General features: G+C 42.9%; 1 protein-coding gene across 2 annotated transcripts in view; it reads left to right on the forward strand.

Moving 5' to 3' along the window:
- si:ch211-26b3.4 (connector enhancer of kinase suppressor of ras 2) overlaps positions 1-19,036 on the forward strand; it is a 97,289-nt gene that overhangs the window by 44,816 nt on the left and 33,437 nt on the right. For both annotated transcript variants that reach the window (XM_035435129.1, XM_035435131.1), the window contains exons 7-9: positions 185-244; positions 5,170-5,238; positions 11,290-11,436. In XM_035435129.1, coding sequence (XP_035291020.1) covers positions 185-244; positions 5,170-5,238; positions 11,290-11,436 — 276 coding nt within the window. The remainder of the gene's footprint in view (positions 1-184; positions 245-5,169; positions 5,239-11,289; positions 11,437-19,036) is intronic.

A 19,036-nucleotide genomic window follows, 5' to 3' on the forward strand; every position in this document is an offset into this window, starting at 1 on the left:
AGTATTTCAGATTGAAACACAGCTAATTTGCTTGAAATCAACATAAAACAGTGCACTCGGTTTGCGTTTGCACAACGCCCAATGTGTTTTCAGTAAGAAGCAAAGCTTCTCTTTTGTTAAAGTGAGCCATAATCTGCGCCATTCACTATTCTCTCCCCATCTCTCTCCTTCTCCCTTTTACTAGGGGATGTACATCAAGTCCACCTATGACGGCCTCCACGTCATCACAGGGACAACAGAGAACGTAAGTGTCCCTTCTGCTGTCCTTGTCGGGATGAGTCAGACTTGGCGATAACATCCCAGGCACTTGCGGATGCTCATAACGCATTCAGCATGGTCCCCGCCATACCCACGATGCACTGCAAATATACCTCTAACTCAGCCTACCTCTTCATATCGCCAGAATTCTGTCCCCTGTTTGGCTAATGGTACTCTTATGCTGTAAACTAAGGACCAGCAGCCCTGGTTCCGCCGTGCCACATTTTTAACTGCTTTGAAGTGCAGATTACACAGTAAACTGGGCTCCCCTTGTTTCTTACTTATAAACTGCTGGTTATGAAGAAAACAAAAGCCAGCTCGCAAAGACTATGTCTGGGGCCCCCTGCCCCATGGTATGTGGAGGGTGGTGTTTATGCCAGTAGGGAGATGTGCCGAGTCATGTGAGCGGTTGGGTCTCCACGGTCGCCACTGTTCTCCCTGCGTCCATGCTGATGCCCCCCCCACCCTCTCCACTGCTGAAAGGATATTTTTCCACATATGGCACCATGGCTGGAATCGCCAGGGAAACCCTCCAGCCCTGAGTTTGAGGTCCATGCCAAGGATTTCCCTGCATTTTTCTTCACACTTGGGCATCCTAACAGTCCTGTCAGGTGTGAGGCTTGGCGTCTGTTGGTCTACACGTTGGTAGCTGGGCGGGTGATGCCAGAGTTTTCTCTGGCACTCGCAAGGGTGCCTCTTCACTTCTAGAAGTTTCTGTGCACTGTGAACACACCATTCATTTCACATGGAAGTGAACAAATGCTCATAGAATAAATGAATAATTATGAATAGTAACATTGATAATTTCAATATCCATGAGCTCATGCCCCATTAAATAAAAACTGCAGTGTATTGTGCCCTTGAAGTACCTTGTTTTATGCGATGATAACGGTGATGAAAATGCGTGGCTGGGGTGATGAATAATGGCAATGACAAAAATAACTGTCTTTACTGAAATAACTTCTCAGCGGTGAGTACAATAATGACACGAACACTTAAATGTATGCTAAACGCATCTTAGTGCACTTAGCGCATCGGAACATCGTACAGTAGCTACTCCAGTGCAGGTGCAGCTATTTTGTGTTTTTCCTCGTTTGGCATTTAGCTATTTTAGGCCCTGTTTCACAAAGCATGATTACTGAATTAGCAGGATAACTGCATTGAGTAAACCCTCCCAAATCTGGAACATGGACTGAACATGGACAGTTCAGTTAGAATTGGGATATAAACACAGTCTATCATAGCTAGCGAATATACTTGTAAAATGAATGACATTTTCATTAAGTTATCCGTAGCCTTTTCAAAGTTGTTAGAAACTTTGTTAGCTTTGTTAGTGAAGCTGGCTACACATAACGTTATCTAGATAGTCTGCATGCTGTATTGAATTCATTTTCCCTGATTGAAATAAATGCAGGGCATTACCTTGCTAAATTGCAAGCTTGCTAAATTGCAACTATACACAATAACAGTAGTTCCCATACGGGGGAATACATATTAATGGAAAAACAGAATTCTATACAAAAAGCTACTCAACCTCGGGCATCTAGCTGTGTAAGGTAGATAGCTAAATGTAATGTTACTTACAGGTCCAGCAGAGAACAGGCTAACTTGTCGCTTTTCATCCTCTTGGCGAACTTCAGCGAACATCACCGAAGAAAAGTAATTCCTAGGTTGACTCTAGTTTTTGAACGAGCCCTGTCGGCTTATCTTTGTGCTTCGTTGTATCCAGGCTTCTTGGGTCTGTCGTTGCAGCAGCTGTCTAGCAACAAACACTTTGTTGGAATCTGATACCAAAATGAAGGCTCTGCAGCCATGCCCACCCCTCCCCATACAGAAAAGAGTGCCATGCCCAGAAATGGAACTGAAAACATTGCTGTTATTTTATTGCAGCGAGTTCAAAGGTCAATGCATACACATGATGCAAAATATCCAATAGAACATACTGGGAGGAGAAAACTAGAGATATAGCTATCTGCAGTTATATTCACAATAGTACTCTGAGGAGAGAATGAGGAGTGATTATGGTGATATGAACGCAGTTGGGAAAGGATTGTAGTGATATAGAGACGCAGTAGGGAAAGGGTTACAGGTTAGCAGACTCCTGGGTGGCTTCAGTCTGGAGTAATATCTCCTATGCAAGGGAAGTGCACATCCCCATGCTGCTTTGCACGGGCAAGAACTCCATCACTTGCCCTCTCACTAATACTGTATCTGATTGGCTGATGATATAGCGACTCCTGTTGCTGTGCAACTCTGTGGTTACCTGGGAGACTGTAACCCTTGCAGCGGCTGAGGAGGGATAAGAGGGATGAGAGAGAGAGAGAGAGAGAGAGAGATAGAGATGTGGTTGTTGAGTGTGACATGACTTGTAGCCAATGACAGCTGTCACTCAGGCTGACTGACATTGACAGAATACACATTACACACAATACACGCCACAAACACTCAGACACACACACACACACAGACACACACACGCATTCAGCTTCAGAGCTAAAAGGTGATTTCTCCATTCAAATAGATCAGAAATCAGGCAAAATCCAAAACAAGTCCATACTGACTGACCCTGAGACTGTGCCATTTCACATTATCACAGGGAAAATCATTAATCCTCCAGTCCGTGCAAACAGAAACAGGAGGTTGCCAAAGTTGCGAGAAGTCGCCAAATTTGTCGCTAGTCGCTAGATGAGATTTTTAGTCACTAGGGAATGTCAAAAAGTCGCTAAATCTAGCGACAACGTTGCTAAATGGGCAACACTGCTAACAGGAACTGAAACATTGATGATGATGCTTTTATAATTATTCTTTTATTGGGTGATGCCTTTATCCACAACAACTTATAAAGCGTTCAGTGTTACAAGTGCTGAACAGAGCAAAACAAAATAACTATTTAAATGCAAATTACAATTTGCCAAGCACTGTGGAGCAAATATCATCATGATTCACAATTACAGTTTTTCACAACTGCTTACACACATTTCCTGAAATGATACCTCGTTTTCCCAAAACTATAAACACAGAACACAACACGTCGCACTGCTCTGGCCAAGCCACAGACTTCTAAGAACGAAACGAAACACTGTACTCAAACACGTTATCTTCAATCTAAAGTAAGCTTTGCCTTCAGATGGCACACGAAGGCCATCAAATATATAGGCACTACTGAATACCCATTACACACCCGTGAGATTAATTAAAAACACTACTGACAAAGCTGTTAATAAATCAGTAACCATACGTGTTTTCATAACCTATATGCATTTAGCCACAACACTTTAATCTACATAAATTATGTAAATGTACAACACAGTATCAGAGTTCACAAAATTTTATTTATATTTTCCAGGAGAAAAGAAAAGTCGGGGAAACAAGTAAAAATAAAACGAAAGTAAAAATAATTTTAAACAAGTCAACTAAAATAAGGTATATGTACACTAAGATTGGGATAACATCAATTTATCGATAATTCAGTGATAACACTGTGAAATCGAAAATTAAGATGACTTAAACTCAGTTTTTTTTTTTCAAGCATGAGTAAACATTCGGCATGTCAATCACTTAACAATTTTGCTTCTCAGTGTGTGCACCTGGAGAATTGTGTGCGAATTGAGTTCAGGTAGTGATGACTCGAGTTAATTACATTGAAAGCCAGTGTTTCCTAAATGAGCACATAGTCCAACCTGTGTTTTATGAAGAAATGTGCGAATATACAAATGGTTCAACAAATCTGGAGTATGTGTGAAAACAGGTGAATAGTGTTTATAGTTTTGAAAAATGTGTCTTTCTCATAGAACAAAGAAGCAGTCTAAAGCTGTCAGCGATTAAAAGAAAAAAAAAAGTAAACAATGAGTTGCCTAAATGGGAACATTTCTCACTTCACATCATTTATCTGATCAATGACTGATGCGTACGGTAGCTTTTTATATGCGGGAAATTATTCTGGAACTTTCTGAAACTTATAGAAGACAAGTTAAGAAACCAAGCAGTCCTGGCTCTGGACCGTTACAAATGTCTCCTGTTCTCTCTGTCCCGTTTCCGTTTGTCGCCTTCTGGCTCCCTCAGGTACTGCACCCCGTTGCAGGCCCGCTCCGAGCTCCGTGGTACCCTGCGAGCCTCTGACAGCCTGCCGAAACGCTTCCTTCTCATTTCATCCTTGGGATAAGCGGCCAATTAGTGTGGCAAAGCGGGAGCCCTTAATTAGCGACTGGGTGGTTAATACGTGGTGGGAGACAGCGGGGAAATTGCAGAGACAGGAGAGGAGGGTTGTGTGTTTGCAGATGGTAACGATGGCTGTGTTTCTTTTAATTAGCGAGCTTTCAAAGCAAGCGGTGAAATGGCTTGTGTCTTTGGAAGGAGAAATGTGTGCGTGTGTTGTGTGTGCGCGCGCCTGCTTTCTGATTCAGCTTCCTTTTTATCCGCAAAAGTTTGTTGGAAAGCGCAGCAAACTTTAGATGTTTACCAACATCTTCCTCTGCTGTGTGGGTTTGAAAAGTCGGCACTGGTGCGTGAGAGGTCAAAGCTTAGAGGTCATGCCATTGTTAGGTAGGGAGCGTTGGTATGTTGCAGCAGGGAAAGACATGTCTCAGTGTGACTTGTCACATATGAATGTAACCACCATGATGTACACCCATAGGTTTTTACAGTTTGGTGTTGTTGCGAAGATGTTGTAGCATCTTCAGGATATTATTGTTATCTTTTTTATTGGTATGCGATGTTGGAATATGAGTCAGCTCAGAGCAGCCCCCCTTCCACTTTCCCCATGTACTGATGCTCACCCAAAGTAGGGTGACACTGACTTGCCCGAATGGTCAGTGGAGGATCCTGGGAATATGAGTGCCAGTGTGCTGCTTGAACTGTATGCTTGTAGTGTTCGGCTTACCGTAACATGTCTTTCTCATGGTCTTTCCCTAGTCTCCTGCCGACCAGTGCAAGAAGATTCATGCCGGGGACGAAGTCATCCAGGTCAACCACCAGACTGTGGTGAGTGTCCCGCCCCCTGGCACCCCGTCCTCCCTCTTGCACGGGCACCGCGGACGACTCTCACCCATGTAACCTGTTAACTGTTTGTCTCCCGAGCATTGCCTATGATTCGCTTCAGTTGCAGCACCACGAGGCATTCATGAGTGTCATATCTTTATAAAGAAATGGAAAGGCTCACCGATAAGAAGAATGTACAGGTGAAACCAAGAGGTGTTTCACTCCAAATTGATTTACCTGGCGACAGACAAATGGCAGTGGAATTTCATCTGATAAAATCAGGTTTAGTAAAACAATATGCAACTTCCTATTCTATATCCTTGTAAAAGGTGAATGGCTAATGCGTAATGTCAGTCCAGTGTCTGTGTAATTGTGCAGAAACATTATCAAACTCCTATGATATCAGAGATTTGTGGACCAAATCTGAGAGAACTTTACCTGCAATGTTGTTTTTTTACCCCAGTTTGTACAAGCATGCAAGAGCTGAAAACAGAGCACCTGAACACTCATTATAGCATAGTGTGAGGGCTGAGGCGCAATGGACGTTGAGTGTGATGATCAACACAGACAGGATGTTTGAAGGCTGTTTTTGGACGGATGAGCAGGGTGTTCATCTGGGTGCCAGGAGGAGGCGGCAGGAACAGTTGAGTTATGAGGCAGTTGCTTGGCTTCTCACTGGACCTCCACCAGAGTCCCATTAAGTTTTGAAAAAGTGTCACATCCTGTACATGAGAGAGCTCTAGATACCTGCCTGGGGCAAAGTGTTAATTGTTTCTGTCGTGCATTAGATGAAGAAGGCGGTGCTTAGCTCTTAGTAGCAGGTAGCAGACTTATTCTTCAGGAGATGTTATTCCATCATTGTCTGCTTGTTGACCAGTGTGAATGGTTGCCAACTTTCCGGAAACAAGCCTGTTTGCCGTAAATATTTTTGGTTGTTGCTCCCTTGACATTTTCTGCATTCGTCGGGTATGCTTTTTTGCATTCCCACATTTTTATTTTATCTGTGCTCACTTTCCTGTGGTTTGGTATGGTATTCAGTTCTGACTAGGACTAATCTATGACTTATACTAAATTAAGCATCTGAGCAAAGTCATTAGTCAAAATGAGTGCATCCAAAATCAAGGTCAATTAGAGTCTGTGAAATATTATATATTGTTTTGCAAGGTGCATGCAGTCTCCTAGTAATTGCTAAGAAGTATACTAAGGCAAACTACAGTGCTTTGTGTTTGCAGTCAAGTCCTTCACTGTGGTCAAGCAGACCTTTGCAATTTTCAGTGGAATGGACTGCCCTTTTAGCTTTACTCTCAAATGGTAGTGCGGTCCAAGATTCAGTGCCTGGCACTTCAGGATTGAGTTGGACTGTTGGGGGACTGCCTGTTTAATGATATGTGCTGGGTTAGCCGGTTCTTAGAGTGCTGCTACTTTCACTGTTTGACCAAAAATGGCTTCCGATTGTGTTGATTTTCACTGTCAGTCTATACAATAATTGTAGCAAAGGACACATACTGATTGGCATTGTCATACATCCATGACTTTAAGCTGTTTTTTTTTATTTTTTATTTTTGGTTGTGATTAATGATCCTCTCCTTGACAATTCTTATCTTACTTCACCCCTTTTTGATTGGTGGACTGACAGTATGGGTGGACGCTATCCCTCAGTGGCTATGTTTTGCTGGACAACCTTGTCAAAGCCATGCTGTGCATTCCTTTTCTGCCATTAATAGTGCAATCAATTACCTGAGAGGCAGACATATGGAACATCTCAACACTGAGGGACAGTGGGAGAGGATATTATTAAGAATCAATTGGCAGAAAAGCCTGGGGGACTGACGTGTGATTTGACTTGATCATGTGGCTGGATTAACATATTATAAAGTCTGTGTAACAGAGCAGAAGAATCACATATCTTACAGAGATTTTAAAAATAATAATAATAAATCTATATATAGATAATTTTCAGATTTCCTGGTTTTGTTTAGGTGGTTGGAACATGGTACTCCAGCAATAAACGAAATTGTATTGATGTGTATGAGTGTATGTATTTTACTGCTTATTTTTTAGTATCTTTTGGAGCTTTAAGCTCAAAAAAGCATGTTTTCTACTATGTAGTTTATTTTTCTCGAATTCTAAATTTTTCCATACAAGAGCCAGGTTGATACTGGTCCCTCAGTACACTACGAGAGCCAGGACGGTACCAGTCCATCAGTATAGTATGAGAGCCAGGACGGTACCAGTCCATCAGTATAGTATGAGGATGGTACTGGTCTGTAAGTATGGTATGAGAACCAGGGTGGTACTGGTCTGTCAGTGTGGTACCAGTCCCTCTGTATTAGAGCTGGACCAGGACATGGCCCTCAGTAAGAGAGACAGGCAGATAGAAGAAACATAAAGTTGAGGTGTTTCACTTCCTCCAGGGTGACATGTTTAAGTGGGGCACGGCTGCTTGTGCGCGGATGTGACAGTCGGGAGGTTAGAGCTCTTGCAGAGTGTCGACGGCCATCTTGGCTCCGGCCTGTCGCCCGGCGCTGTGGAGTGGGCATGATTGATGCTTCCCAGCCTGCTGGGCCTCCACCTGGGAGGTAACAGAACCCATAATTCTTCAACCACTGTCACAACAGCCAACCCTCCATTAGTCCAGCGCGGTGTTACTCTGCTGCTGAAAAGAGACCAGCTCTCCCCGGGCTGCCCTTTCGACTGCAGAGGGACAGCCAAACGGGCTCACTTAATACAGTGACTCCAATAATGGCAGTTCCACTCATGTGACTAATACCCCAACCTTTACTCCTTGCTTGTACACTGCTTTACCACATTTATTAATGCTGCTAATAGGTGTTTAAGGGTCCCCCAAGTCAATTGCAGGGCTGCGTGTGACTCTGCAGGAGCTACTTGTGACTCTGCTGGAGTGGCTTTGAAGCACAGTGTGATAAATGTCAATCATGTAACATAGCTAGCATGAAGCACTGTGTAATTCCACTGATGTCATTGTTGGAAGGCTACGGGCAACAGGTGATCATATCGTCGGGGGGCCTGTTTTGGTCAGTCTAAATGAAAAATGAAAGTATTGAAGGGGACTGATTTGGGGGGGGTGGGCTGGTTCTCATGAATAGTGATGGATGGGCAGGCACACACACAAACATGTGCATGCACACACAATCACTCACACATACACACAAATACAGTCACATGTGTACACACACGCATATGCACACACACACACATGTGCACACACTTATGCACACACACACACACACACACCTGCACACCTGTTTTTATGAGCAAGGCGAGCCATCTTCCCTCATGCTGCCAACCAAAGAGGGAGATAGAGCCCACTGCGCATTCATTTGCGGTTGAGTCAATGTTTACATGACAGGACTCCCCAGCAGAGAGGGGGAGGTGCCGCTTAGAATCCCCTTTGGGTGGAATGTTGGCTGGTAGCCCGTCCCCTGGGGCAAATAGCTAGGTAAGAGCTCCAACACTGAGGTCTGTCAGCAGGGAATGTCTGTCATTGCTCCCAGCACCCCATAGGCACTGCAATCAAATCTCTGCTGGGGACATGCCCATCCTCCTTCCTCTCCCCAAAACCTGAGGTGCACCTTTAACACCTTCAGACGACTGCAGAAACATACAGCGCGCAATTGGAAATAATTAGGCTGATTTTTTACTCTGCAAATAAGGCACGGAATCCATGCATACATTATGCAATTAGAGCGAGAATGAGAACAGTGTGATCATGCATAATTAATGGGATCTGGGAGAATAATAAGGACCTGTGGGGGCCAAGTTGGGAAGAGAAGAGTTCAGCCCACCAGAAGGAGGGATTTTGTGTTTTCCTGAGCATCCTCCCTCAGGGCCCCACCGCACTGCACAGGTCCGTCTCCATCTCAAGCTCGGTGACCAGAAAGGAGGCCGTGTGTCCTGGTGGAGTGATGCTCACGCACTGCTCTGGATGTTGGAGGACTGGTATAACGTAGCATGGTCCCCAACCAGGGCTTGGCATTAACTTTTTGGCTCACCAGCCACTGTTGCTTGTGGTTTTCCAAAGTCATTAGCCACTCTGTATTTTCACCATGGTGTGCACCCAGTGCTCATGGGAGTTGTAGTATCATGTAGTATTACCTCAAATAGACTTAATTGTTTCAGATGCCTTTTGTAAACTACAATGATTTTTTTTCATAGAAAATGCAACCAAGAGGTCACCCACAAAGTGGCTGGTAAGAGTGACGGAGTTACATGCCCCTGCCGAATTCTACCCACATTTGGCGGGGTTCATGTCAAGCCCTATCCCCAACACGATAAAATGATGACTGAACAGGGACGCTCAATCTGTTACAGTCTGTCACAACATTTATGGTGTGGCCAGACAAAGTGCAATTTTTCTAAATGTTTGTGGAATGTTTACAAAAAACCTTTCCACTGAGTTTTTGCATTAATGACTTGCGTAAATTAAAATAATGCTTTCAGCATGAAGGGGTTTAAAGCCAAACAAGTCACAAAATTGTGATTATAAAAGTCAAAATGGTTATCATTTTAGTGTAATCACAGAAATGCGATTATAAAAGTCAAGTAGCTTATTATGAAAATCATGTAGGTTATTATAAAAGTCTTTTTAGTGTAATACCATGGGAATGCCTCATTGCTTCACAATTAGATCAATGCTACTTTTGTAAAAAATTATGAAATTATCTAATTTATGTCTTTTATAATACAGGAGTAGCAAATGCTTCTAAACTTCATGAAGATGATAAAATATGACCTTAAAATCACTTTACAGTATGTAATATATATTGAATATGCACCAGAACATGTTAGGTTTTAATCGATTCTGTTGCTTTGTGTAGACTGGTCTATGACAGTTACACTGTGAAGAGAATAAATTAGGATTTTGGGTTTTTTCCTCTGGACAGTAGTAAAATGATCTGAATGTGCAATCCTAATCTGGAAACCTTGAATAGTGATTGGTCCCAGTATAGTTTCATAAGGAGGAAGTTCTGTTCGCTGAGAGTGCTGTGATTGGTCCCAGTACAGTTCCATAAGGAGGGAGTTCTGTTCACTGAGTGTGCTGTGATTGGTCCCAGTACAGTTCCATAAGGAGGGAGTTCTGTTCGCTGAGTGTGCTGTGATTGGTCCCAGTACAGTTCCATAAAGAAGGAGTTCTGTTCGCTGAGTGTGCTGTGATTGGTCCCAGTACAGTTCCATAAGGAGGGAGTTCTGTTCGCTGAGTGTGCTGTGATTGGTCCCAGTACAGTTCCATAAGGAGGGAGTTCTGTTCGCTGGGTGTGCTGTGATTGGTCCCAGTACAGTTCCACAAGGAGGGAGTTCAGTTTGGTGGTTTCGGAAACAGCCAATTGCCCATGCGCTGCCTCGTGGAGCGACCTCCGCTGCTGCTTCAGCTTTAACTCCGTCTTCCCTCCCCTTGCTTCCCTCACACCCCAGGGAAGGGGGCTGACCTCGCTGTCCTGCGGGTCTGACCTCTACAAAGGAGCCGCTGACAGCTCATCAGCCCCTGAGTGCTGGGTCAAGAGGAGCAGGGTCGCCTCTGCTCTCTGACACGCCCATTTAAAGACATGGCTGAGCAGTTCCCATTGCTTTCCACTCATCTTCACCACATCTACCACTTTCCTTCCCACAGCTTCTTTGAGCATACCTGTCTAAGGGCGTATTAATGCACACGATATCAGTGATTTGGGAAATTAAAATGACTAAGCTACAGTAGATGTTTTATGTGAAATATCAGTTGAAAAATGTTTATTTTTAGTTAGTTGTATTCCAGTCCTACTAATTTGGGCTGCTTTAAATGGTCAAAAGCACAATGCCTCTTAAGTTAAGCTTTGCATAATTTTGTGCTATGTCAATTTTCTTGGTAACAAAGTGATCTAGCTTTGGTGTGACAGGATTTGTTTGTGTCAGTACTGTAGCCAAGACTTCAGCTGTAACCTCACTGCAATGACATGAAACCTCCTGTGCTGCAGGGGGCACTGTGACACAACGTGAGACATGGGGGCCCAGTCTGTGGTGCGGTTGTGGTTTTTTGGCACTGTGTCTGTGCCTCTCCAGGTTGGCTGGCAGCTGAAGAACCTTGTCAATGCTCTGCGGGAAGACCCAAATGGAGTCATCCTCACTTTGAAGAAGAGGCCGCAAAACACCCTGACCTCAGCCCCTGCCCTCCTCAAGAATGTGCGCTGGAAACCCCTTGCCCTTCAGGTAATCCTCCCCTGCTAAGCTCACCCACTCACCCCACCTCCTCCACTAAGCATAACCTCCCACCCCAACCTCTCCATTAAGCACTACCCTTCTCAATCCATGCCCTCTTTACCCAGAATGCTCCACAGGCACACTAGTGCACAGTACGGGTGGAGGAAGATGCCACTATTTGTATTTGTATCTGCATTTGTTGAACCAACAAAACTATTTGCATTTGTATTTGTATTCGGATGAAACCAAAAATGGGTGTGGCGTAAACCGGAAATGGGTGGAGTTTAACAAGGAAGCTGTATTCAATGACAAACATCCCTGCTTTTTACCATTATAATCACTAACACTGCTATTGTTGAGACATTAAAGCATTAAAGTTGTATTTTCACATTAACATCAATGACAATACAGTTTAACAACAGGTGATTTGCTTTTTAAAGCTGTGTTTAACAAGCAGTGACCTGCATGTAATACAGCCATTACAGGCTTTTAGAACATAGAGGTAAACAAACAGCTAAGTTTCAAGTTTCATAGGCAAAAAAGAAAAGGTCTTTTATAATATTATGCTCTTACTCATACTTCCCCAAATAATATTTTATGAAGACAAGCTCCTGCACATGCTCTGGGTGCAGTCTAGAGTGATGGGAAGACATGACATCCCCTGCTATACTGAAAAGTTATTTGGAAGACACTCTCTGTAAACCATACATTGCAAAACTATTTCCTTGAAATAAAGGACACAACTGAATCCATTTCAATGTTTGTATTTCAAGCTAAACATTTTTTTTTTATATTTCTTTTTTGTTATATACGCTAAGGGGAAAAGTCAAGGCATATTACAGGAACACAGAGAAAAGTGCTAAAATGTGCATGACAAAAGACAAAATGGAAAAAGTCGTTAAAGAAATACAAAGTGAAATATTAAAAGTAATTTCTTTGGTCATAACAAATTCAGCACGGCATTCCCCCTTCTCCTTGGACTGAGATTTTACATAACCAACGTACCATATAAATATCGCAGATAACGCACAGCTTTGGTGGTTTGCTGGGACCGGACGCACACAGATCGGTTACGTTTCACGCAGTTGTCATGCAGATGCTCTATTCAGTTTATTCATAAAAACTGAAAATATGTCAGTGGCCTTATCTCCACTGAGTTCTAAGTCTGTCCTTTCTATAACTACTGCGTTCCCAATTATTCATCCCCACTCTAAAAGCTTTATCAACTTCATCACATGATTGCAGTGAATAAAACTTAATGTGATTGTACGTGCAAAATGTATTTGATTGGGAAATTTGTATCAAAGCACAGTTATGCAGTTGCTGAATAGCATACTGGAGTAGACAATTACGTGTTCGCACGTGGCTACAAGCACATTGTACATTGTACATTGTCAGGCAAATTTTAAAAACAGTTATTTTCAGACCAAATATTTAAGAAAGTCGTGGAAAGAGGTGGATATAGCATTTACGGCGTTAAAGTAATTTAAAATTTAAAGTCCACAAAGCCCCATGGCGTCGCTCTGGTAAGGGAAACTCTCAGTTGCTGTATCTCTGCAGGTGTGTGTCCAATTAAGAAACTTGGTGCTGACTTCTGAGCGAATCACATCAAAGAGGCGGGGGAAAAAAAAAAACTGGGTCCAAATAATACTGGCCGGATTCGGGAGGAGAAAACATTTGGAGAGAACGCATTATTCGAGCGCTGCTGAATATGGCATTTGTATTCGCCACCATCCCTAGTGCACAGCACCTCCCCACTCCCCCAGGCATAGGTATAACTATAACTAGGGCACACTGTAAATATCGCTGTCCAGATACCCAGCCTGCATATTTACCCATTCGGTGCATCGAGCGATCCGTGCATTGTGCATCCACTGCTCGGAATATTTCACCTTTCTCTCGGATATTGATGGACACTTATTTCCTTGATTTCTTGATATATTTCTTGATTATAAGACTTGTTTTGTATACCCATTTTCCGTGAAATTAGCAATCAAAACCATCTATCTCCAGTACATTTCTGACTACTTTAAACAGAGGTGGCAGTAGTTTATGAAACAACTTGGGGGAGACAGATGTTGTTGTAGTTACAGGCTTACTGAAAGTTTAAGACCCATTGCAGTCGTGGTGCTAATATAATGTAATGGAGCTTCATGTCATCAGGCGTGCTTTTATTTTAATAAGCAGGTGTCATTTGATGACTTTTATGCTGTGCAGTGATTTTTAGATGTCGGATTTTTTAAATAATAATTTTCATTTTTTAGGTATGCACAAGGGCAGGCTGTACTCAATGGACAGATACTCATTTCAGATACTGTTTTCATCATGTGAAATTGGATAAATGAAATGAAAGCTGTATAAATATATTAAAACAAATATGAGAATATAAATAATTGGCCATATTTGTTGAAGATGGACCATTTTGGATGACACATCTGACAGAACAGTCTTGTGTCAGTTAAAGATGACTCACCGGTCACATGACTTGGTTTCCTTGGTCAGAACATGCCCTTCTCATTAGAGCAGAACTGCATTGCCTCAGATGGAGTTATTCAAGACCACCTCCCCTCCCCCCCACTCTCTTGGGACCAATCAGAATCCAGGAATGAGTGACGTTTCATCTTATTTATTAGATTACATTTGGTTCTTTTCTATTTTCAGCATGTATATATGATAAGAATTTCAAAGTGTAATTAAAGTATTCTCATGCCTGGTTATTTTCAATCTGACTTTGCACAAGAGAGGAAGTACTGTTGGGCTGTAGGTACTATTCCCCCTTGTGGCACAGACAACCTGCCGAGCTGACCTGGGCTCTGCCTGTTGCCAGGTCTGTGCAACATACTCAAAGGTGCACATCGTAGTCAAATCATAAGATGCATTCTTTATTTTTTCCAGTCTTCAATGACAATCTCTACACCAGTTGGGTTGCCATATTGAATTGAATTCAAACCTTTGCTCTAATTAATATGCGTTGTTAATGAGCATTATGGTTTCTTCCCTGTGTTTTTTTTTTTTCCACCCGTACAGTAATTCTGTGCCTGTGGAAGTGCCCACCATGTCGCTCACGCTTCCTCAGAGGCTCGGTCAACGAGGAACTGATTCTGACCATGCTATTGGTGGCAGCAGGGTCAGGAATGCCCCTGCCACTGGGGAGAGGGAGGCGGGCACAGAGCAGAACTGTGGCACATGGGAGAGAATGGGGGAAGGGTTCGAGGCTGACATCAGAGGGTTCGATTTAAAAGGAGCTGCATGGCTGATTAAGCAGAGAGCTCTGAATTTCACTGCTGCTATTTTTAGAAATGGACAGGACTAATTTATTTTCATGCCACGAACCTGCTTTTTTATTTTATTTAAGTACGGACTCTCTCTCTCTCTTTCTCTCTCGCTCGCTCCGTCTGTCCTCGTTTCTGAGGTGTCAACATAAAAATAATATGTGCGCGCTCCGATCGTTGTATACATAGTGTGTGCTTTAAGTGCATGCGATATCTGTATACAGAATGGACATACACACACACTTATGCTCCGAAGACAAAGTGATCGGCGTTTAATGTTTAATTTCTTTGCAGAAAAAGAGTCAGAACTGCAAAAACTTTTCCCGGCTTTCTCACAAATTATTCCCACAGTCCCTGCGGCATTCTGTGCACTGCACTGGCTTTAGCGTCCCGAGCACACAATGGCATTTAATACAGCGGGTGATTGTGAAACGGCTAGCGGGGAATCAGCTCAGAATCGGAGCAAGGATTTTGCCATCTGCTCGCTTTTGTCTTCAGCTGTGGAGGCACGCGCAGGTGCCAAGGGAAGAACTGCGCAGCTAAAAATTTGAAATAAAAAAAAACAAAGGAGGGAGATTAGCGACGATTCTGTTTCCGCGAGCGGCGGTAATCCTGAGTTGCTGTCAGAAATGGGCACGTTGTTCTGTTTCTCTCGTTCTCTTGTTCTCTCTGCTTCCTAAACCCATCTGCAGGCTGCCTGCACAGGTGTGTTCTGAATATTAATCGTGAAGCCGGGCTCGCAACATTCAATGACTTTCTTGAAAGAAAGTGAAGGGTATCTGCGGAAGCTATGGAGTTAAAGAGACAGCAACAAGCAGTGTGTGTGTGCGTGTGTATCTGTGTGTGTGTGCGCGTATGGGGTGTTTGCGTGTGTGCGTATGTGCATGTGTGTCTGTGTGTACGTGCGTATGTGTGTGTGTAGTGTGTTTGCATGTCATTTTCTTCCCGTGTGTGTATTTGTGTCTGTGTGTTGCTATGACCCTATTGATGTGTGAGAGCTTTTGTCTCGGTGAGCAAGAGCATATGAGTGACTGACGGGTAGACTGTAGAACTGTACATTGTACGGTGGACTGTACATTGTGGGGTGGACTGTACATTGTATGGTAGATTTTGCATTGTGGGGTGGACTGTGCATTTGGCAGGGGGGTTTCCTTTTATCCCCACCACTGGACTAGAAGCCTTACAGCGGGGGGATGCTGGCATGGGCTGTCATGAGAACTAGGTCACGCTGCGTTCTGCAAATCCATATTTGGGTTGGGAAATTGGACCTTCCTGCTGTTTTTTTTTTCCGTCAAACATGGCATCTGTCCAGTTACTGGACCTTGATGAAAGCCTGAACAAAGCGATTTCCCAGCTTAAATCCTGCTCAGTGTTTGGAAGCGGCGGCAAAAAGCATGGCGGGCGTCACAGCGGCACGCACTACCGTTCCCCCCCCGCCTCGTGCGTATCTTAGCTCTGGCGAACGTTACGATTGTGTCTGCAAGGACATCGTGGGCTCAGAGAACAGATAAATGAACTGCTCTTTTGAGAAATTGCAGTTGCAGTTAATAAGCTGGTGTCTTGTCTGAACTTCCCAGCGAAAGCGGGGCGCATTGTGCAGCGAGCGAACCATTTCCTCTGTGCCCCTTTGTTTTTTATTCTTTCCGTGTTGTATCCACAGTCACCTACCACCTGCATTCATATTTCATAAGTAAATCCGTAAGCAATCACACATGGGCGTATAAATGTGTTCTTTTCAACTTTTAGGTGATATGCATTAATAATGAACAATATCTTGATGTAAACAGTTTGTATTCAGGTTTACACATGCATAATCATATTTATTATTAATCACACAGACTGAGGACAGAATGTTAACAATCATGATCATGGAGTACAAGGTTGCCATGTTGTCTGACCATTAATCAAACTTATTTGGCATACTATCACAGGTGCCATTTGATGACAAATATCCCCAAAGAATCAATTTGAGAGATCAGGTGATAGAGGAATGTGGGAGCCATGACATATTTTGAAGTTTTGACACCCAGGCTTACGGATGAAACGTATTCTTACGGGACTGTGAATTTATTTTAGCCTGTCAAAATTGGTTGAAGAATGTAACAGATGGTTGTGTCAGTGCTCAAAACTTTCACAGAGATCTAGGAAATTTGGAAGCTTGGAACAAGCACGAAAGGTCATTCTGTGACACACGCTCTGGGTCCTGTTTGAATTGTCATGTGCTGGGGTTCATATACCTAAACTCTTTTAACTACAGAGTTAAACATTTGGAGCTGGCCTTAGCTGTCTATTCTGTGAAATGATACAGACTGCACTGAGTAACACCAGGGGGCATGGATGAAAATAAAAAATAGCAAGGACATATTATATACGGAGGGGATAAGACATTGGAACCGGAGAGTTATGGATTGGTATGGTACTCTTGTGCCCTTGTGCTTCACCAGACTATGCTGAGGAACTGAAAAATATTTTAAAAGATAATGTATGCCTTCCTGGATAGGGATGTCCATTAAGAGAATAATCAAAGGGTCCCAACACATTTTCAAATGAAGACATTAGCATGAATGGAATGTGAAACCCTTCACATTACAAAAAAGCAGAACCATTCATTAAATTTGAGACTTTTAGCACATGCTTTTTTCCAGAGTGACTTACAGTACCCAGCTTTTGCATTTTGCATAATATACATTTATACACCTTAATATATACTGAATACATTTAGGTTAAGTATCTTGCTAAAAGGCATAATGGCATTGTCCTACCTGGGTATCAAACTGGCAACCTTTAGGCCAGTTCCCTTACGTACTACAAATACCACCTGTGTTGCCAGTCCATGCTGACAAGCCTGCATTTTAAGTGTATTTTTTACATTGTGCTAATCACACTGTATCCTTGCAGAAGCGTAGTGCATTACATAGCAGTTACGTTGCATGCTTTCATTCAAAGTTGGGAGTAAGAGGTGTTGTCATGGGAACAGCTCACGTTTCAATGTGGTTGGTTTAGAATGCGTTCAGAAGAAGATTTCTTCCCGACACAAACAGAGGTGGTGTCTAAGAGGACTGCTGTTTCGTCATCCTTTTTGCAGGAGGCAGTAAAATAAGCCTTTGACGAGCGCCTGGGGTGAAAATCAGAAAGCGTGGGTCTACAAATATCCCTGAAATGTAATTCTGCTCACAGTCTATTTTCTTTTCTCACTCGCTTTTCCTTCATGGTCCCAGTACTGACTGACTGCACTTCAGTGAAGAACATCCCATGTAAAAAAATGAGAGCTAGACTTTGCATTAAATGGACGACACACAATTCAGATCCTTGGCCTCTACATTTTCAGCATACCTCTGGTTGCTACGGAGTCTGCTTGCTATGCCTTCCATGGTTGCCAAGAGACCTCTGTTGAGAGTTTCCTGGTTGCTAAGGACCTAATCATGGTTGCTAGTGGTAGAGATGCCACTTCATATTTATCTCATATCTTTTTCAGGCGGTGGGGGGAGGTGGTGGGGGTTGCAGCAAAAAAAAAAAAAAAAAACGGGGGGGGGGGGGGGGTCAAGGTGATGTGTATTATCTCTCAAATTAGCATAGCTTTGTGTTTTTTATTCAGTAAATATCCTCCTTCATTAGTATGGAACTGCATGTACTCATGGCCTTGTGGGAAATGCCAGCATTATAATAGCGTTTGTTATACACACTGTAGATTGATCACATTTTCGTGACTCACTTTCCAGTTGTAAAAAAATATTGAAAACAAGTCCCTGCATAATTAAGACAGCTCCATTGACATTTTACTTGGCTGAATATGTGCAAGAGTATACAACAACAAGAGAATACTGTTGTGGCCGACCTTGTTTTGTTTTAAGTCCATTTGGATAATGCATGCAATATTGAAGGGACTCATATATTAGACAAATCCTTATAGGTTTGAACACCACAGCACATCACTCATGATGACTCACACCCAACTACTCTGTGAGATCTGTGATGTGTTTATAAGATGGCAGCATTCATATATCGGTGTTGTCTGTGAAGGCTGGTTAATTTATTGATTTAATTTAATAAATATTGCACCAATAGAACTGCTGTGGAATGCGTCATGGTACCAAAGCCATCAGGCTGAACAAATGAATGAATTCTCTGACGTGCCCTTGCACAAGGGTTCGTTTCTGACATTTCTTCGATTTGCATTCGTTTCAGTTTACCTTTAAATGTAAGATGTTTATTTGTTCCCGGTTTCTCCTGCTTCACCTCATTCTTCTCTTCGCAGACGAGACTTTGCGACTGGAACGGCCCTCCGGGCCGCTCTTGTTTGTTATTTTCTCATTTAAAGAGCGTTTGTGTTTCAAATG

This window comes from Anguilla anguilla, chromosome 9 (assembly GCF_013347855.1).
Source record: "Anguilla anguilla isolate fAngAng1 chromosome 9, fAngAng1.pri, whole genome shotgun sequence".
In the NCBI taxonomy this organism is placed as follows: Eukaryota; Metazoa; Chordata; class Actinopteri; order Anguilliformes; family Anguillidae; genus Anguilla; species Anguilla anguilla.